The sequence below is a fragment of the Poecilia formosa genome, unplaced genomic scaffold (assembly GCF_000485575.1).
Source record: "Poecilia formosa unplaced genomic scaffold, Poecilia_formosa-5.1.2 Scaffold234, whole genome shotgun sequence".
Taxonomy (NCBI): Eukaryota; Metazoa; Chordata; class Actinopteri; order Cyprinodontiformes; family Poeciliidae; genus Poecilia; species Poecilia formosa.
Window position 1 is genome coordinate 412547 of NW_006800173.1, and position 22602 is coordinate 435148.

At 36.1% G+C, this 22602-nt stretch overlaps 1 protein-coding gene across 3 annotated transcripts in view; it reads left to right on the forward strand.

The window, feature by feature from the left end:
• The window catches only part of tspan4a (tetraspanin 4a), a 183987-nt gene that overhangs the window by 134348 nt on the left and 27037 nt on the right, over positions 1-22602 (forward strand). For all 3 annotated transcript variants that reach the window (XM_007568977.2, XM_007568976.2, XM_007568978.2), the window contains 2 exons: positions 886-960; positions 21917-22018. In XM_007568977.2, the coding sequence (XP_007569039.1) occupies positions 886-960; positions 21917-22018 (177 nt within the window). The remainder of the gene's footprint in view (positions 1-885; positions 961-21916; positions 22019-22602) is intronic.

Sequence of the window (22602 nt, forward strand, 5' to 3'; positions counted from 1 at the left end):
TATAGTCCGGTGCGGCTCATAGTTCAGAAAATACGGACTATAATCCTTCCTGGATTTTTTCTGTGAAGAACCCAAAGAAGGTTATTTGGTTATTATTTCATTAACAGTGTTATTATTTATTTCCTGACTGTTGTTCTGTGAAAAACCCAGAGAGAGTTATTTGATTGTGCTTTCTGGAAAACAATACATTTTTACATTTTGGCACTCCTGTAATGGTCACATTTTTTCTGTTACAAACTGACTCTGGCCCCCACCAGAGAAGGGAAAAGTTATGTGGCCCTCACAGGAAAAAGTTTGGGGACCCCTGGTGTAAACCAACCTGCAGCCTGGGCTCTTTGAGCTCAAAACTGATCCGTAGTTCTTTTTGTAGAGACTTTGGTAGCACTATCCTTATGCTGAGTTCATTTAGTGACCCCTTGGAAAAACCGTACTGTTGTCTCTGGAAATATTTCCCTCCTCTGTGCCTAGTGAGTCTTCTTGTATGTGTGCGAATCAGAGCTGTGCTATAGCACAGGAGTTGATGGATGAGCTCGTAACTGTTTTAAACACTCAAATGAGCCTGCAGGAAGATGTATGACCCATCAAACAGCTCAACCTCGCCACTAGAGTGAGGCAGGGTTGGTGAGGACTGGTGGAGAATAAAACGTGGCTCCTTTTACAAATTCAAAAGTGTCTGGAGGACAACTGTAAATCACCTAGCTATTCTGTTTGCTCTGATGGCCCTAACTTTTCTGCTTTGGCACAGTCTTTGTTAAAAGTTTTAGTTAAACACTAATTCTTATAGCCTTATTTATGTATTCTGCCACGTTTGTTATCCTCAAAAGATGTTTTTCACATACTGCTAAAGTATTTGTCTCATGAAGTCCTTCTCTCATTTCTTCACAGTTCTTCATCCTTCTCCTGCTTATCTTTTTCCTGGAAATTCTCTCCATCATGCTTTTCTTCATATACCAAGATGAGGTAAGACACACCGATTACTCTGACGCTACATGTGATTATTTTCTCTGCCTCGACATGAGAAGGAATATTGCTGTGGAAGAGGCCTGTCTGGTTTCTGCCCTTCACAGGTCACATAGATTGCTCACTTCTCAGATTGAATGTGGCATGTAAAATCATCGGTCTCCACAGTGAGGAGGTTTTGAAGACTCTGGGAGCAGAGCTGAGCTTGTCAGCTTCCTGAAAAGCTTAGAGAAAGTACTTGGCAATATTTTTCTGTAATGTCGTGAGAGCTAAGGGATTCTTGTGTCACTGGGTCACATTCTTGAGTAAATAATTTTCTTTTCCTTGTGAATAAATTTTAGGAATCTCAGTTGATTTTTTTTTCTTCAGCTGCTTTTTGTCTTGTAAATAGACAAGAAAGGGGAAGTTAAAATGAACTGGATGAGTAAGCATTGCATTTCATTCCTTTGAATGCTTTGCTTTATGGACTGGTTTCAAGACAGAAACCAAGATTGTGTGACTTTTAAATGAAATAGACAGTCTTCCTTTCTGCTTCTCAATGTAAGAGAATAAAACAAGGTCGGGGTATGTCACAGCATTAATTGGATTAGAAGGTTTTAGAAGGGAGTGCTGCACAACTGAGGTGTGAAATAATTTATTAATCAAGATTGATTTAAAAATATAACCCCACACAACAATCTTTCATGTAGGACTGATAATTATATGTACTATCACTTCTAAGAAAATGTAGGTTTTTGCAAATTTGCATTAAAACTCTGAATATTTTTACAACATATAAATTAAATAACACTCAGCCTCTGCGAGGGGGAGAGTGCTTTTGTAAAAGTTGCTAATTGATCCCTCTATACACTTCATTACTTTTTGTAGTACCAGGTATTGCATGTTTTATGTTAAGCAAATTTTAAAAACCTTCTTTATGGTTTGCAGTGCTGAGTAAAGATTTCCATTCCCCTTCAACTTGATCACATTGTATTAAGTTGCAATTACAAACCTCATTACATTTTTTTGGGCTTTCTTGTGACAGTTGCAGGTAAAATATGACATAACTATGAAATGGAAGAGAGAAACATTATATGCCTTTCAATATGATTTCAAGTAAACACCAAACATAAACAGTTTGGCCTCCTTACATTTCAGGAATATTTTTGACGAGGGAATAACATTACAATAAAATATTATGCTAAAAATAAGTTGATTTTACGTAATATCCCCATCCTAAGGCAATTGGTTGCACTGCATTTTATTTTAAAGTATTAAAGTAAAAGAGGTTGAATAAAAATGCATGCCTCACTTCTCAAATTTTTGCGTGTATATTATTTCAGTTTGTAAAAACTTTCCTTCCCTTCATTGCATCATGCCTAACTGCCAAAATGCCTAACCATTACAGCTAATGTGAGATCTCATCACAACATGAGAGGCTGTCTTTAAAAGGTCCCCCACAATGCTCTAACAGAAAAACAGACAACTGGGCTTATTATGGCTGAGGAGAACTCAGATTTGATTTCCCGATGTCTAAAGCTCAGGATGATGCATTCCTTTTAAGTTTCAACCAAGGTTATTTTTTTTATTTTCGTCTTTTAGTTTTAAAATAGCAAACATCGTTGCCAAGTAAAAGTATGCCCTGTTCTCGTTTGGTCCATATCACAACTTGTCAAAGCTTTTTGTTGCAAGCTGATTTTTCTCCATTTCTAGCTTGGAAGATTTTCACAGACCCTCTTTGAAAAAGCCTCTCTGTTAGTCTCTTTGGCTGCTCTGCGTGTGCTGGTCTTTTGATGTCCATCCACAGATTTTCAACAGTTTTTAGGTTGAAGCCCACATGCAAAACCTCCAGCTTGCACCTGTAGCAGTGGTTCGTTCTGGATTTTGAGATGCAGGATCATCCTCCTTTCATGTTTAATGTTTGGGTCAAAACATCAGGATCACTGCCTTCATAATTTTGCAACGTTTAGCATGATCCATTTCCCCCAATGCAAACCGATTATAGTTGAAAGTGTAAAAGATGACCAGTCAATCTTTTCTCAATTATGAAAGCTGCGGCGCTTTTATGTGCAAATTTGTTCTCCAAACCATTGCTGAGTCAAAAGTTTGATTTTGAATGTGGCTTTTTCAAATGCTAATTTGCAAAGTCTCGCTGTTATGATAAATGTAAGTTTTTCTTTTAATCATTGTCCCATGAGGACAGTGGTTGTGTATCTGACGGGCAGAGGAGTGAAGCTTTGACAATGATAAGAAAGTTAAATGAAGGTATTTTACAGTAAAACTTGGATTTTTATTTGTGTGCTTTGTAATTATAGTCAGTTTTTCAAAACCTCGGATCACTCTTTCTGTTATTTGCTATTTTATAATAACATCACAAATTCACAAGACGGCAATCTAAAACCTCTGTTTATCTTCTGCACAATGATTATAGATCATTCAAGTCTCCCTAGTGAAATACGGTGATTAAAGTACACAAGAGCTCTAAGATTAGCATTAACAGAGCATCTCTAATGATGTCTGGCAATCAGTTATTGCTAGGTTCACTGAAGTCTGAAAATTTGATAAAAGTTATTTAAGTCTTTAATTCTGAGGGAGATTTAAACATTTTTGGGCCCATGACAACCTAGATGTGGAACTCAATGCCTTACTCTTTTTGTCAAACATTTTAAACCATTAATAACCAAAGACATACTCGTGCTTTGTTGCTTTTGAGACACGTTTTAATTGCTAAGTGATTCACTGTTGTAATATGCTCATTATTTTTCTCCCCTTGATCCATGGCAGTTGATGTTTGCAGTTTCCAATTGTCTTTGTTGTAATTTCATCAGCTTTCATGACTGGTGGTCCTTTCTCTGTAGCTATTATTTAAGAAATCAATTTAAGTTCTTTCTTACGACGACACGCTTACTTACAGTATCAGAGTTATAATTTAGGATATCTATTTGAAACTTAAAAGAAACTAAATCAACATTATAAATTGTTGCATGCATTCAATAGCTAGACTTGTTATGTATTATAATGCAGTAGATAATGAATGCATCTTCCTGATTATGAATGTCAGGTTTCCAGAAGTGCTCTTTTATTTTTCCTAATAACTTTGATGATATTTACAAACAATTTCATTTTTGTGATATATAATTCAACATGATTAATAACAATTAAATTATAAATATAGAATATTAATGGAATCCCTGGGCCCTCGTATACATCCTTCCTTTGCCTTTGGCTAAACTTTAGCAAAGCATTTACTTCATTTTGTGAGTGTGTGTGTGTGTGTGTTTGTGAGTGTGTGTTTTTTTTCAAAGCCTCGTTAAATGATTTAAGTAATAGTTCATCTTCAGTGTATTGTATCCAAAAAATTCATGATCATCCATTTTGACTGAGGTCAAAACGAGTTCTAAAGTTTAAATTAAATCACTGTTGAATAATTTACTATTAGAGTAATTCAAGTAGTCAGGCAGGATGGTATTAAGACAAATATTTTATATCTACCTCTTTTACAAGATTTATTTTTAAGACTGAGGCCAGTTCCAACGTTGCTGTAATTTATTTGTGTATTTTGATAAATAACAGCCCGCTTTGTTATTTTTCAAGTCTTTCTTTGTTTTGCTCCTTAGATATTCACTTTGTTCCTGCTTTTATCTCTTAGCTTTTACAATTCTTACGTTATTATATAAATTGCCTAATTTGTGTTATTTCCAAAGCTGTTTGTCTTTGATGATGTAACTCACTTTTTTCTTGTGTTGTTATTTTTTCCAATTCATCCACTCAGCTCGGTTCAGCCTTTAACAAATGTCCACCTTTGTTGCAGCAAAACTTTCTCTTAGTATATGTGTTCCTTAATGTTCATTTTTCAGAGCCTGAATAAATTGTTTTTCAACCCAGGGGGCGATTAGCGACAGAACACAGTAAAAAGTTGCGGAAGGTATGCTGAGCTGTTGCACTGTGGGAAATCCATCACTGTAAAGAATGGGTGGCCATTACAGGGACTGTCTGATGTGCTTTTTTAAACAGCAGGAACTGAACACTCCCCCTGAGATTTCTTTTCTACTTTGGAAACTGCTGGAAGAACTGGAAACAGAACATATTCTGTAAAGAGCAGTTTCAAGTCTGGTAGGACCAACGTAACTTTATCCAGTTATTGTGCATACATATGTTATACATTAAGTAGCTCATTTTTAACCTTATCAAATCTTAGACTGCCTCATAGCATTTCAGAACAGAAGGACAAACCCAAGAAAAAATAATGTTTGTGGGTAATTGTTTGAACATATGTGGATGTTGCATTGGATGGTAAAACTGTTCCTATAGCTACACATTTGTTTAAGGGAGATAACCAACTTTTTTTTAAAGATTAAGGGGAATCAGCTTGGTTAGAGTTTGAAGAGCAATGTGCGGCAAAGCAGGCAAAGGTGACTCAGTTATGATGTTATTAACCCATATAACTTTTTCACATCAGTCTGATCAGGGCAATTCCAACCTTTGAACACAGAACATTCAAACGCAACTCTAAACAAATGGCTTTTATTCATTTAAAAGAACTCAAAGTTTCAGCATTTTTGCAGTTTTTTGGAGCGTTGTTCCAGATTAGTGGAGCATGAAAACTTAATGCTGCTTCTCTGTGTTTCTCCGTGTATCGGAATCAGAGGAGTGGACTTAATTCAGAATACCTGAGTAGCCTTAAAGACTGATAGTGCAGTCTTTAATGTACTTTGGTTGCCATTCAGTGATTTATAAACCAGCAAAAGTATTTTAAAGTCTATTCTTTGAGGTACAGGGAGTCATTGTAAATACTTTAGAACTGGGGTGATGAGCTCCAGTTCCTCGTTTCAGTGATTATTTGTCCAGCAGAGGACTGGATCTGATTAGAGTGACCAGTAAACCTAACAGTTAGGGTTTTAGACAGTGCAAGGAACCAAACTGTCCGAAACAACTAATCCTGAAATAAAACTCACAACCTTCTTGTAACCGTGAAGCGCCCTGCTCTGTACCTCTTAAGTCAGAAGTTGGGTCTGGGAGTTCGTCCACCTGAGCCTAAACCCCAAACCAGTTGCAAGCTTGTAGACTTCAAAAAAGCTAACTCTTGCAATAAATACAAAAAATTAACTTGTATTTAACAATATATTTTTCTGTATTTTATCAAATTAAACTCTTAAAATCATGTTGTCCAGAATTATGGACTGAACTAATGAGATGCAAAGAAATGCCACTTAAAAGTTTAATAACTGCAGGTGGGCTTACCTTATGTATTCATCATTGTCCTTTTGAATATCTGGCTTAACAAATAATAATCCCAAGTTTCTGGAGTCATGTGAGTTGATATTTTAAGGTGAAGCTTAAAAATTTCAATTGCTAATGTTCTCCATTCTTCCTCCAAACGAGGAAATGGCTAATCCCACAGGAGTAAGCAAGCCAATAATGCTTATTTCCTTATATTATACAAGTTAATCGAATGCATTTTTATATTTACAAGTTTCCACTGAAAATAGCTTGCCTTTAAATATACATATATAGTCAAACACACTATACAGAGGAAAGTTGAAGGTTGGACTCAGCTCTTTTCTTTACTCCACCATGTTGATTCACCAACAGAGCATTGTTTCTCTAGCTTTTCACGGTCTTGGCTGGCAGCAAAAACATTTGATTCCAAGCTGGAGGAAAGTTTATTTTGGTGGCTAATTATTGTCAATGCTGGAACAAACATTGGCAGCATCAGTACCTCAGCGGCATCACTACAAAACTTAACAAAACAAGCTTGTTATAATACCTTTCTGCCTTAAAGATAGCCAAACAGCAAAATTCTATAAACACATGATTGAATTCAGCAATTCTGCACTTTTTACTCATGGTAGCCATTATTAGGTCCTTGTCAAACAACTTCTATCGGTGATCTGTGCTCTAGTACCAATGCTACCTATAACAAGTGGTGCTTTAGTTTCAGAAGTGCTATTTTTATTTCATTTCTCCTCTACAAGTGTGATAGAAAAAACACCTTTAGTACCATCTCTTAACTGTAAAATACTATATTTTTTTGTTGTAGATGTTTCTGTGAAGCTGTTTTGCCCTTCACCTACCACAGGGAGGGATGCAACCCCCACTTTAATGTACCAGTTCCTGGCACAAGTGGGAAGCGCTCGTTCTATTGTGTTTTAATTGCTCTATAGTGCCATCTTAGCACCTCTCCTGACGGAATATTTTGATATTAAACACTCAAAACCTCTATTTCTATCCTCATTTTCTAATGTCCTGCACTTTATTTGTTGAGTAGGGGACAAAAGGTTAAAATTTACAATATCTACAAAAAGAAATACCCGGAGGCATCAGCTTATTATCCGATACTATAAAAACATTTTATTGAGCTGAATTCCAATCCTGCTATATCAGATTACAAGAAGCAAAATACTATTTCAGTTCCCACCAGGATTGCTTTGATTTTTATCTACCACTTGGTTTTCAGAGCCTTTCTTTATCTGAGATTATCTGGACCCTTTCCTCTTTACCCCCCTCTAACACCACCGTTACATCCTGGAAGCGGGCCTGCAGAGTAAAAGTAAATGCAAGTGCTTTCTTTTTCTAGATGTTGTAACCTAAACACAGTGCAACAGTAGGTGCATGTTGATGAACACTATCCCATGCTTCAGGGATGGTCATGCTCAGTGGTCTGGTTTATTACACCTGCTTTAGACCTGATAAAGAGCTGAGTGTCGCAGCTGGAAGCTACATCAAGCAGCTCACAGATCTTCCAGAAGCCTGAAACTGTTGCTGTTTGTTGCACTTTGTTGTTTCCTAAGGATGATGAAAAGGTCTTGTAAGGTTAAATTCAGTGGAACCAGTGTGGATTGAAGTGCCACATAGAATAAAAATGAGCAATGCAGTGTCGGGGTTGTTGAAAATAAATGCTCTAATGTTTAATGGCATCTCTGGGTTGGTTTATGGCCTTGTGGTGTTTTCCTTTCATGTCAAAAGGATGATGACCCAACAAGTTTTTAGCAGTTTAAAAATAAGCATCTTTCCATATCTACACAAAATATGCCCAACAGAATAAAAAGACCAAATTTACATTTTTCCCTAATGTAAAGACATATTAGGTCTGTAAATAAAATAATTGTCAAAATAAAAAAAATAAAAACATTGACAATAAATATTTTACTTTTTTATTTAAAACCATCTCAATGGAAACCACCAGGTTTGTACATAGACTACATTCGCTCACCTGTCTTGCCACAGTTTTAAGTCTTTTTCAGCCTTGAATAGTTTTTCTCCTGGAATTAGCGCCACCTATCTTCCTATGAGCATGGTGCATCATCTCTGAGGCACCACTACCTCAGAGATGATGTCTTCAGATTGATGTGTAGGGATAAAAAGTTCTTCATGACAGTCAAAAATGTCAGTTTTTGTTTCCGCTGTGGCAAATGGCAAATAGCACTTCCTCTGGCTTTTCCCAACAATGATATTGTTCCTTCCACCATAAAACTAAGCTTTGAGGAGTTAATGACTTAGAAAAGACTAAGATGGTTTTTAAAAAATCTCTTAAACAAGTTGCTTTGTACTCATTATCGATGAAGGTTTGTAATTTGGTTTGCTTTGTTTTAGTGATATCTGAATAATAACTTGCCAGACATGTATGTAATTAATTACTAAACTGGTTTTTTACTAATTTATAATCTGTTACATCACACTGATTACGTAAATCTGTCCAACAACTCCAAGTGGAAATTAGCATTTGTTGCTATAACCTCATGCCATGCATTGCTCTTTGTAGAAGGTTAATGAAATGTGCATTTTATCTGTGTAAATAAATAAACAGCATAAAAAGCATAATAAAGTAAGTGAAGGAATTGTTTTCTAGGAAGGTATTAGAAATATTAACAGTGGGGAAAACAAAATGTCAGGTTGCGTCAGCCTGTTAATACCGACTTAGTTCTAAGGAGAGAAATAATTACAGAGTGAGTTAATGAAAACATCTGCCTTACCACACAGGCGTGTGTTGTGCAGAATGAAATCAGAAAGAATTACAGAATGCCAAGATTAATAACATCTTGTAGTCTTTCACATTATGTTTTTGTAGGAGACATATAATCAAACTCTTAGCTTCCATGCATATTCACTCTGAACTACCAAAAAGAATTATACCTGTCAATGAACAAACTAGATAATGACTATGTTTTTCATAAGATATATTGACAAAGTGTTTATTAGAAGATATACTGTGTTAATATTCTTCTAATAGTCTACATGTTATGCTTTTGTTTGTTGGGCAAAGAAACATTCACTGTAAAAATTGTCACCACTGGGCAAGTGTTAATTGTAGCAATACTTCTTATGGAGTGATAACTCATTAAAGACATGTAGGAATATTAAAAATTCAACAATGAAATAAAGTCAACCAATAGAAAGTATTCATACTGGAAAGATCAATACAGGTGAAAGATTGTGTGGGCTATGAACAATTTACATTAGACTGTAAAAATAGAAAACTACGTAACACAACATAGGCTCAAATTATTGACACGAGTGTTAGATGAAACATTTAAATCCAGCCATGTTTTTTTTCTGAGCAATCTTTAGATTTTTTTTTCTTTGGTTTAAAATGTAATTATTTATAGAGGAAATTTTCAGGGATAGTTTGATCAAAATGTTTCAAATTTTTGACTAAAGTTTTGTTTTATAAATGAGACCATCAAATGGAGGAAAGTTAGGAGAACTGGCTTTGGAAAATAACCTTATATTGGTCAATGATGTGTCGCAATTAACACCTCAAAGAGTCAAATGATTCATAAAATAAAAATTGCATTGCTGAACATCAATTGTCCCACTTAAACTGCACTTGAGTTGATTTTTACCCCCCAACCATTAGCTATTAAAATAAGCAGTTCAGTTCAGGTCATGTGGTGCGCATTGTACAATGAAAAGGCATTGAAATCTTTCTAAAGCTGAGGGTGCATTGATCCAACCTATCAGATTAAAGGTTTTATGTAGTTTCAAGCATTTAAAACCAAGAGTGGTCCTGCTTTATGACGCCACTCTGTCTCTCCTGTGCCTCAGCTGTCTCATAAAAGCAGAAAGGCTAACAAACGACCACAACACAAACCTTTGCAGTGTTGCTCATCCTGCCAGGAGTATTTGTGTTCTCACCCCTCTCTGCTGTCATTAGGTCAGTGCAGCATGAGGTATTTCCTCTGCAGCTCAATGGCTTGTCGCGCAGGTTGTTGTAGGGTTGATTTTCTATCTGCTTATGTGCTTTGGGGTGAGTCAAGGTAAGGTTATGGAGTTGTCATGTGAAGAAGGAGCTGTGGTCATGCTGGATCTCCTGCGGACCCAATCCGTGAACCGGAGGGTTCGTGGTGCCTTCAAAGTTAATCATAAAGTTACAAACACAGGAGGCCTGGAGGCCATGTTTCTTTTTCTGTGTAGCAAAATAAAGTAATATAAAACTTTATTTTGTTTTAAATAATTAGGGTCAGATAAATAAATTGACCAAAGTGGTAAGCATATTTGGCAAGGGATGATGCTCAATAAATAGTACTAAAATTGCAAACATTTCAACTCATAAGATAGTTTTGTATAACATAAATGTTGGCATAAACCCAATAATAATAATCCAAAAAGTGACTGCAGTAACAACCAATCCTACAAGAATTGAATATTATTGCTAAATCCTTCAAACCAATACTTGAAGGGTTTGGTCCCAATCTGAGAATTGGGCATTCCTGTTATCCAGTGCTTAAACCATGTTTTAAAAGGTAACTATTAAAAAAACCCTAAAACAAACTCCATCTGAAGTTTGAAATGAATTTCATCAATTCATCCTGTGTCTAAAATTCAAATTTTCTCGTGACTTCAATCAACATCTTTATTTCTTCTAAGAAATAAATAAATAAATAAAAAACAGGATCTACTTCCTCTGTCAGTCACGATTTCACATTTGCGTCTTCACCTCTTATCTAGCTTCCACTTTTTATACACTTATGAGAAATGGTGCAATTTTCCTTAAAAGGAAATTGCATTGCAAATGCTGTGAATTGTTTGTTTCAAATGCAAGTAAAATTTCAAGCACTCATGTGTGACCCACTGAAAGGCTGCAAGTGTGATTGCTCTGCATCATTTACATTCTGGCATCAGCCATCGAAACATTTCTGATTGTCAAGATATCAAAATGCAGCTCTGCTGTCAGAATACATTTCAAGCCTGGGAAATTTTCATTTCAAGCAGACTGCAGAAACGCAATTAGGTAAACACCCCTGGCTAATCCCATTACTAAAACATACCCACATCAGGGCGATGTTAATACCGGTGACAAATTGAGATGATCAGCAAACAGACAAGACATTTGTTTGTGAAGACTTGGGATAAAAGTGACAGGGGAATTTTCAGTTTTTAACTGCTGTAGATAATATCAGAGAATTGCTAAGGTGGTAATTACATGTGATTTAAATTGCAATCAGGTCAAGATGTTGATAATGAAGGAAGACACCAGAGAGATGCTTTCAGCAAAATTGGAAAACATAAACGCTCTTAGAAAAATAATAAATAAAACTGTGTGATATTACAGTAGACAGGTTCAGGCAGAATCACAAGTCCAAACTGGAAATATGGCAGCGTTTTCTTTGATTCTTTTGAGAATTAAGTTAGTTTTGCATCAACGAATAAGGAGTTTAGACACATACGCATACTTCTGTTTGTAAATTGGATGGGTTTATATATTGTTTGTCAAGTGTTTTAAGATGTCGGTTAATTGTTGCTTTATAATGTAAGTCATTAGAAATTCAACTGAATGGTGCATCTGAGCAATGTATACTTGATCTTTTTATTTATTAAAAAGTGATTTTTCTTTGGCGACTCCATTGATCTCTTCATTGAGTGCTTTCACCCTTTGTACCTGACTGTTGAGAGTTTTGTTTTGTAGCTCACACTCAGGTTTTCTTTGGCTTCAAAAACAGCATGTTGAGTTGATGGCAATGAGTTGGTCTTCACTGTGACCTTTAGATGTCTGCTGAAAGACTCAACAAAAGCAGCAAGATGAACTTTGTGTTCGTCTTGCTGCAATATTTCAATCCACCCATGTTGTTCTACTAAAAGGTGTTGACCATCATCCCAACTGCTTTACCATCGTCAGTAATCTCCTTCTGTGTTTATCCCTCACTTTTCTCATGACCTTCCTCACTCCATTAACCAAGATCCTCTATGAAGCTCCAGACCAGTAATTTAATATTTCTGAACCTTTTCAAATAATCACACCAACATTTATCGCTCTCTAACCGAGCTTTTTGCCGATGGTTTTGTAGCCCATTTCAGCTTTGTGCAGATCCATTATCTTGTTCCCAACATCGTCTAACAGCTCTGTGGTCTTTCTTATGCTTGTGCTGGAGAGGTTGGGATAGAAGAACTCGATCCTGTGCACAGATGTGCTTTGTATGTGTAATGGGTTGAGACTGGGATTGTCTGCTTTTAGATAAAACTAATCATGCAATCTTTTTCCCACACGAGCAACCAACCAATCTTTGAAAGGAGAATTCTATCTAAGTTAAATACTTATTTCATTCATGCTAATCAGTTTGTAACTAATGTTGTCTATGTTTGATGTGTGATATTGTGGATTGTTTTAGCCAGTATTCCATCAGTCTTTATCAGAATTAAACTACCATAGCAATGAGAGATGGTTTATTTCTTTTTAAGTGAGCAAATCTAATTCTTTCTCCCACTTTAACAGCAGCTGTTAGATTATTGTAGATGCTTTTAGATTTTAGTTGGCATTTTGGGACAACATAGCAAGCAATTGACAGCACAGAGAGCAATTTAGAGCAATGTAAGGTGGAAACATAAATTGGATTTTGTTTTATAAGACCTACAGCAATATCTTATGTTCAGTTAACATAAATACCATAACTTTTCATACTGTTTCATACTTCTGATAATGAAAAGGTTTTAAAAAGCTATAAACTGCAGTCTTGTGGTCGTGTTTCTATGCACATTTATTGTGTGAAAGGATGAGACAGGAATATAGCACACAAACTAACTTATATCAACAGATTGTTTTTCATTCCAATCTTTAAGAGGCATTTTTTACACTTTCTCTCTAAATTTAGGCAACAAACAGCTTCTCAACACTTTGTTTGCATCACTTTGTCAAGAGGTGGGAATAACATCAAAACCTTGGGCTGAAAAAATTGAGTTTGCAATTTTCTCGGTTGTCTGAGCGGTGAAAAGTGAACATTTTCCTTTTGCATCCAAACTTTTCTCTCTTTCCCTCTCTTTCTCTGTCTATTCGTCTCTCTCTTTGTCTCTGTATATGCATACATATACATGTGTATACATATATGTGCATGTGTGTTTATGTATGTATGATTCACTTTTTGCATCAATTAGAAAAACCACAAACAGCAGTTCTGCTTTACTTCATAAGGCAACATTGATGAATATTAATGTTAAAAGGATATTTTACCAATTTTAAGAAGAAGACAGATAACTTGCATAACATAAATGAATAGGATTGAACCCAGGACCTCTAAAAATAATATTTCTCTCCATCTGTGGACCACAGTCTTGAGTCATCTCTGTCTTTCAACATTTGTTGAATCTGAAAGCTGTCCCCTGTCATTCATGCATGTCATTTGTGGATTTTCCAAATAAAACCACCATCTCAGTAATAACCAAGCAGACTCCGAGACACTGTCCCCTGGGGTTTGAACTTATTTTGTTTTCATCATGACTCATTCTTAGCATCAAACACTGAAACAGCAGCAGCTAAAAGGTGATGAAACGTCAAAGGATAGAAATAGATCTGCTTTGATGTTGAACAGCTGACAGACTAAAGCCACACGATGACAGCGAGATCCACCTGTTGATGCCAATAGCTGCAGGCGAAAAACTTTAAGAGAAATTCGGCTGCACATTCAAACCTTTTCCTTCTTCACACAGATTTCTGGAGTGTCAACATTAAGACATAGTAATCTTTGTCAAGTTTTTGGCTTTACTAAACATGTAAAATCCTGAATCCCAAAGTTTCTTAGGTTATGAGTCTTGACTTTTTGCAACTGTCTGACATGCATGATACTTTCCTGGATAAATCCTCACAGCTATTATTCCTTAAAGCTTTGATTCTGCTGGCTTACTGCTTCTTCCTGTTAGTGACATTGATTGTGTACTCAAGTTTACCAAGTATGCCAAGTGTTAATCAGGCACTGATTAGAAGGAGTGGAAGGAAAGAGTTTGAATTGCAATTGATTCACCCTGGCTAAGGACTGAGATTAGTCTCTAAAAGGGGAGAACCAAGAGCTTTAATAATTAACGTATGTTATTGCTGCCCCAGAGTAAAGAATTAAAAGTCAGAGAAAGAGGCCCTAAAACCTTGGCACTTGCTTGCCTCATTTATTATCTGTACAAATTTAAGACTAGGCTCTTGAGGGGATTATTTAGGAGAAGAGTTGTCTAAATTTACAGATATTGAACAATCTGTCTTGAGGCAAAGGAACGAGAAATGTTCATTCTTCGAAAAGATAAAACCCCGGTCCTGCATACCTTCGATTAAGGGTTAGGCTTTTGTTGTAACCTGAGGAAAGCAAAGAGTCTGTGCAAAGTCCAAAAGAACGCCCTTGAAAAACATTGACTTTGGTTCAAATTGGTTCGATGTCTAGGGAGTTTAATGTTGGCTCGCTCAGCAGAAAGATAAAACGGTGCCATTTGCAGGAAATCAAGTCTTGCCAATGGGCAAGAACACTGTGGACAGACTAGGGGTACATATTTCTGTTGCTTTTTTTTGTTTGTTTTACATATTTCGCTTAGTATGATTCTGAGCAGGTGGAAATAAGTGTTGAACACAATGTTCTTGCAGCAAATGTATTTCAAGTGAGGCTATTGACATTAAATTAGCCTGTGATGTTAGGAACATTGTAAGTAATCCACACATATCAAAAGGGGAAATAACCCATGAATATGTTATTTGCAATAAATTTACATAAGACAGGGAATCAGTATTAAACAGGCTTACTGTAGTACATTTTATTATATTGTTGGATCATGAAAATTTCAGAGTATCTCCTGCATGAAGACAGAAGCCACATGCATTGTTCGGATGTGATTATGACTCCTATAAACTCCATGAACTGTTTTCACTTATTATTCTGTGATTAGAGTGTCTTATACATTCTGTTCTTTGATACTTTCAATAGACTCGTATTTTGACTAAAGTCTTTGGACTATTCTTGCAGCTTTGCTTTTGAGAGATTCTTTGGTTTTGTGTTTGGGATCGTTGTCTGGATGAAATCTCGTCACTGTTTTCATCTTCAGATTGTTTTAAAGAAGTTCCCAGTAAACTTCTCAAGTCTTCCTTCCTTCAGCTTCCTCTCTGCCAGTAAGTGCTGAAAAACAACTTTGCTGTATGGTCCTTTTGGGTTGACTTGCAGTGCTATTCCTCTTTCAAACATGGTGCATGCAGTTATTTTCAATGAGTTAAATTTTAGTTTCATCTGACCAGATTATATTATTATTATTATTATTATTACCAGTATTTCATTTCCTTGTCCACATGATCAGCAGTAACCTTTAAAAGAGCTTCACCATTCTTTTCTTAAGCAGTGGAGTCTTGCTCAACAGAGTGTACAGATAGATTTCTTTCTGGTTCCATTCATTGTTTTATTTAAATGGAAAAACTTTACCTCCTAAGTCTAGATCTCTTTGAAGCTCTCTGCAAGTGGCCAAAGGTTCATAGACAAGGCTTGCTCTTAATTTGGTTTATCCCTCTGTCTGGAATCTTGCAAGGAGCACTTGGTTGATTAAATGTTCTTTTTTCTCCTCGAGTATGGTCTCCAGTCCTCGACGGCTGGTGTCCTTCAACTTTTTTAGGTGTCCCAAATCCAACACACTTCAAAACATCGAATCCCCTTCACTTAAGTTACATAGAGCAGTGGGGTTCTTTTTTTACCCTGCTCTTCCAGGCGTACTGCCCTGCATGCTTTAGATGCTTCCCTGCTTTAACACACTTGATTCAAATTATTGAAGTTCAGCAAGAGCATGTTAATCAGCCGTCTATTGAAATCAGGTGTGCTGAAGCAGGGGGACATGCAGAACTGTGTGCCTTGAGGACCAGTGTTGGAAAACACTGCTTTAGAGTCCTGTTAATGACCTAATTATGGGATTCAGGTGTTTTGACACAGAGACACATCTAAAAGTAGCAGGACGCCTGTCCTCAAGGACTGGAGTTCCACTTCTGTGGTCTAAACATTGCTCTCTGCAGCACTCAGTTTAGAAATATACCATCAGTGATTTGCTACAATCAGATTTAGAAACTCTTGAGAGGGCCCTTTTCTGCCGAAATGCTTCTTCTGTGGCGTCTTGGTAACGAGAAACCTTTTTACAGGCCATGAATTCAAACTATAAACCAGCAGATATTAATTAGCACTGAAAGGAGCAGGATTGCTTTGAAAACGACAGATTTCAGCTATTTCAGTTTTTCCATTCAGCTTCTGTACTGTGTGTGTTTCATACTTATTCTCTGTGATATTCCGTTATGTGCAAGTTTATTTATAATCTTGTGTGCTTTTTAATTACTTCACATGCATGGATTACCGTGAAATACGCATTTTCCCCACTTTACATTAAACTGTTTGACTCACAGGGAAACAATCTACATTACAGGCAGGAAGCGATAAATCACTAAAAATAAAAATCTGTCTCTTTCTTTCCTTTAAGTACCATGACTCCTGGAGATGAAATATGTCATGTTTTATGCAGTTTGGCTTCTTAGACTGAAATAATGTAGCCATACGAGCCCTACAGGGACCATTATCATAGAATTTTCTCTTTTTTTAGCTCCATTTATCTGCCTCTCTGCAATTCTTATGCTGTCTGTTCTCGACATCTGTGACACAGGTAATGGATATCCACTGTTTGGAGGGAGCAACTAAATTGAGGCATTTTTCTTTATGCTATTTCCTCTCCTCAGAAGACACTGCCTTGTGTTCCTTGTAGTCATATTGTACAGTCTTTGTGCTGCTAATACTTCTTCTACAATCTAGACTAAAGCAGTTGTATTACTGCATCATCTTCCCTTCAAAGTGTTTTTAGATACACTCCCCTTCATTCCTTCTTGGCTCATCCCTCATTTGGCTGTTTATTTTTTCAGCTGCCCCCCATCTTCCTTCCTTCACTCCCTCTCTCTTCCTCATCTTGTCTCTCCTCTGTTCTTCTCCCCAATGTACATCTCTTATCTCTCCTAGTATCCCTACCTTATAAATAATTGATGGCCCATCTTTCACTAGCCTTGTGTAGCTAAAGGGCGACTGAAGTCCTGAGGACAACATCAATGCTAAGCCACAAGTACACCCATTTTTTGTGCACCGACTACTTGCAACAGTTTCGCAGGAGTCACTCTTAACTAACGACCTACTTAGATTTAAGTAAAAAAGTATTTTTTCTGTCTGTTTTTAAAATAGCAGAACTTCAGACGAGTTCTGGCTTCAGCCAGTCCACTAGACATAAGAGCTGCATTCATTCTTACATCACTTTGGAGATAGCTTGCATGTGGGTGTCTGGTCCACTTATACTGGTGCTTGTACAATTCTGGTCTGGTTTATAGACAAGTTGTTTTATTTTATTGTTGCAAGAAATTACATTGTGCGTCATTTGTTGTTCCATTCAAAGTTCCCTTTCATCTCAGTTTCTTTGATGCATCCTCTGTAACAAATGTTTAGTTTTGATCCAAGTGCAACATTTGATTTATTTTTAGCATAATTCCACACTAACTAAAGTAATCAACTGGTATAATAAACAAAATGTCAAATTATCATATAAAACTCACAACTAAAAACATCCAAATAGTTATGACTAAACAAATGTGTTGTCATGAACCTTGGAATATATCAGCAGTGACAATTTCATATTTTACATATATTTTAATCAGTTAGATGTTATTTATTTTTAATTTAGCTTTCCAAACTATTACAAAGCTCCTAAAGTCTGTTGTTTCTCTAAGATTTATGTCCAGATGTATTGACCAAAAGTTCCTTAAATTAATCTAAAAAATTATTTTTGTTGCATTTGTTTGTCTTGAAATATAATGATTACTTGCATTTTGTCCACAACAACATTGATAGATTTTGCAAAAATTACATTTTCTTCTTTGTTTACACCTCAAAAACACACTGACTTTCATGAGAAAAAACTGACTTTTAAAACAGAGTTGGGGACCGTTAAGGATTCAGCCCAGCATTTCCCTTGGCTAAAGATGTCCGGAAAAAGGTTAGCTGCAGCTCACCATAACAATGACATCCAGAACCTATGCATATTTCAGAGATGTTTGTATTGTTAGCTATTTCACAGTGTAGAGAACGGACCTAAAAAATTACCACAGCTGGAACTAGATCTGGACCTGGGGTTTCTGTTTTGTCTTCAGGCTGATATTAACACTGCGACACATCTAGCGGCTACTTGTTATGTTTTAAGTGTTGATCTTACGTCGTTGCTTTCATGTTAGCCAGTTTTAACATGAAAGTTTGTGATGAGCTCCTCTAGCAAATTGTTCTGTTTTGATGATGTGTACGCCTTCAAAAACTGGTGTGATAATTTACCATTAGTTGCTTATTATCTTATACCAAAAATATGCACAAAAATCCCTGAGGAGAAATTTGAAAAATAAATATATAATGAATAAATGACACTTTTTCCAGCTGGTCTGAAATGCTGCTCAGCTGGATGTGTCACCATGATTCTGTGCTGAAGAAAGGCAGACAACCAAGCCCATACAAAATGAATCATATTAGATTAAATCTAAATCTCGCACAGAACGTGGTGATTTCACATTTAAAGAGCAACATATGCATACACTTATTTTATCTGGAATACATGGAGACCATTCATTCATTTTTAAGATGTTTTTTTTTTGTAAATTTGAGGGTCACGGATTTGTTTTAACAGAATAAAAGACAGTTGAAAATTATATCTGCGTTTTTGATCTACCCCTTTCCAGTCAGACAATACATAAAATAAATTAGTCAGCTTTGAAACAAAGAAGGTTTCAATTTATTTATCATTTCAGTTAGGTTGGAAGTAAAGTTAAATACAGTCTGCAAAGTTTCTGTGAGAATATTCTGCCAGCATTATCCAGGCTTAAAGAAAAGCAGCTGTTCACGATGAATTCCTGTTGCTCCCATTGCAGCCGAGAAACAATGCAAACCAAGAATGTCTAAAAGTTAAAAGTTTAAATTTATGTTTACTAAAAGTAAAATATAAAGTTGAAAAGTTCCTTGATTCAACTGAGAATGACTTAGCATTTTTAAAGACTGTTCCACACTGACCCTGTCGGTTCATCTCTCTCTCGTTGGATTGCATTTTCCCACATTTCTACATCTATTTTATTGAACAGAGCTTTTCTAGTGTTATTTAAAGGATTACAGTAAACTCTCAGGTGACCTCAGTGATATCAGAGTTGTTGTAAAGGTACATAATGCATGTGTGTAGATGTAGTAATGACTCTAAAGAAAGAATAAAGAACGAATAAACTGAGCTGAAACACAAGGATCATCTTTCCCAAGGGCTGTTGACTCAGTTTTCCGACACCAGCCACCAGTTTCTCCAAACTCATGCCTGAAGGGATGGTATTGATCTTTGATAAATCTGCAATGAATAAAGCCATTCTCAAATGCATTTGGAAACTAGTTTGACATGATGAAATTTCCTGGCATCACAGAGTGCAGGAAAGAAACCTCTTCCGAAAGCAAACCAAAGAAAGTGTTAGACACACATCCTCCCCAAACACTGTGATCTCACAAGAGCAAATATGCAAGTATTTTAAGTATTCATTATTTACATCCTCGTTTGCTTGCTTTTCTGTCTGCTTTTCCGTTGCCTGAGGTGACTCGCTGTGTTATTTGGCACATTTACAGTTTTATATTCGGGGAATCCTGTCATAAATGTGACCTACTTGTAAATAGTAATGCTTTGTGGACAGAAACTCCAGCTCTGTTTCATTTAGAATCTGCAGCTAAAAGCCTTTTTATTTGTTCACTGACTGATTTAAACGGAAATATCATGAGGTCTCAGCAGATTGAAATGTATTCAGGAAGAATCAGACTGCAATATGAGGTAGGAGGAAGAAATTATTTATATTATCGAACAACAAAATTCTGAGAGATGAGATTCAGCATTTAAATTAGACTTAGCAAGTTGTATGTTTTTTCTGCTTGCTGATTAATATGTTACTTTAAATGGGTGTATTTCAATGAGTTTTTAAAGTTTGTTTTTGACAATTCAAAGCTTACAGGAAAATCCGGTTTGGTTCAGTGTTTTTTATCTTGTTTGTTTAGTTTCACATGGCCGAGCGTGTAGGTCTAAACAAAACCCACATTGACCTGCATCTATTTGCTTTATTGAACGGCAGCTCTGCAACATCCCATGAAAATCCAATTTGATCTCCTCACTTCTGACCTTGGTTTATTTGTTCTAATGCTACATGAAAAGTGCAGCCTGAAACTGAGCAGATTGCTGGTTTTCTCTCTTTTTTACTGAACTCAGTTTGAAAAGTCCAGAAAATGAGCCACATATTGATCAAAATGTACTATTGTGCCATGAAAGCTTGAAATATATCTATAGCTCTTGCAGTGGACAGCTAAAAAAGTATTTGCATCTTTACTGTATTTATACCATAGTTCATCAAAAAGTACTCAAAAACCAAAAACAATTAAAATAATCTGATATGGTGTGATAGTAATAATAACATGGGTATGAAATTGTTTGGGATAAAATGGCAGTGACTAAGAATGGTAGCACAAATGGTGTTAGAGCTGATAAAAAGCTCTTTATATCCTAATAATAGCTTCACCACTGTTTAGGACAGAAAATATTTTTGAAAGGAACAACTCAAAATTATATAACAAGAGAAAGAAACCAAAAAAAAAGTCCTCCTGTAAAGTGAAGCTCATAAATATATATCAGATTAAAAAGTTGTAACTTTGCGGTGTTTAGAAAACTAATAAGAGTTGATAGAACATTTAGTTTTTTATTTTTGATGGCATTATTTCTGCTAAAATTAACCGCAAAGAAAACCTGCAAGACTAAAACAAGACGGGTTCCAGTGTAGAACCTTGAGGAACTCCTTATGTAAGCAGTGGAGTAAAAAACACACCAAAAAAAAAACTGTCTGACATTTTAGAGGATGAAAAGGTCAAAGACTGCTTGCATTTTGCTATACAATATGTATATTTTTAATTATTTCATATATATGTTTTATTTCCATAAATCATATAACACATTTAGGCCAGTCTACTTTAACAAAAATACAATTATGACTGCAACCAAACCAAATATGGAACAACTTCCTTTGTGAAGGCCACCATCATTTATAAAATTATTCTTTAATTGTTTTTATATAATGTCCCCGTAAGAAAAGGTGAAATATCAGTGCACAAACACACCCTATCAATATTCACCAGTTTACAAAGATTTGTTTCATAGATTTCAATAATTGGTCATTCTAGAAATTGCTGGACTTCATTGGCAGATTTCTTGTAATAATTTTTTTTTCTTTTATTATTTTTCTGTGCTTGTTTACTGTCAGTTTACCTGAAATTTTGAAAAAGCAGCTATTGACAACATAAACAGATGGCTCCAGGTTTTCTACGGTGTTTGTTGAAAACTGAATTTAAAATAAATTCAATGCAGTTTATTTGTATAGCACCAATTTCCAACAATGCTCATCCCAGAGCACTATACAGACAAAGTGAACAGGTCTTCCAAAGGAGTGTATATATACATATATATGTGAACAACAGTTTGCTTCTGTTGGTTCCTTCCTAACAGATGGCACTGCAGATTTTCTTGAGAGTCTGTGTGCTTATTTGTCTCCTCTTGAGCCGAAACCATTTGCTGCTGTAAGAAAAAGAAAATGGAAATATCTAATGAAAACTCTGCCAGAGCCAATAGCGATGTTTGTTCAGTTATCTCTTTTTAAAGCAGGCCCCTTTCCCTCTCACTCTGTTTTCTCCAGATTGATCGCTATGCTCAGAGGGATTTGAAGAAGGGCCTGCAGCTTTTCGGCACCGAAGGCAACGTGGGTTTGACCAACGCCTGGATGATCGTACAAACTGATGTAAGATGTGAAATGTCTGTACTAAGTGCATTGAATTGGGGAGGTGATAAAACACTTAGGTCATGTTGCTTAAAAAAATATGTGCATACCATTCAATATTAACCTCGGCACCATTTAGCTACATAAGTTAGAGACTCTTCTGTCAAAAGAGATACATGACACTATGACTGCATTATTAATGTGACAAGGGTTATTTTTGCTTTCGACATGGTTTCACTTTATGTGACACACAGAAACACTATTTTGCAATGCATGTCCTCATGGAGGGCATCATTTATATTATAGTGTCATTGTTTTTGTCAACGAATGGATCTGGATATTTAAAAGCCAGCTGAAAAAAACATATGAATAACGTCATACAGTGACTCTTAAACATGCACACATCCCTTTGGTAAGCAATTTACAATCTATTCCTGCTTAATGCTGATATAAAAAATTCCCCTCTCACCCTCCGTGGGTGGTCTCTTTCATCCTCTGAGCTCGGGTCCTCTACCAGAGGCCTGGGAGCTTGAGGGTTCTGCGCAGTTCTCACACTCACTGGCGACTGGCCAAGGCTTGGAACCTTTGTTTGGCAGTTTCGAGTG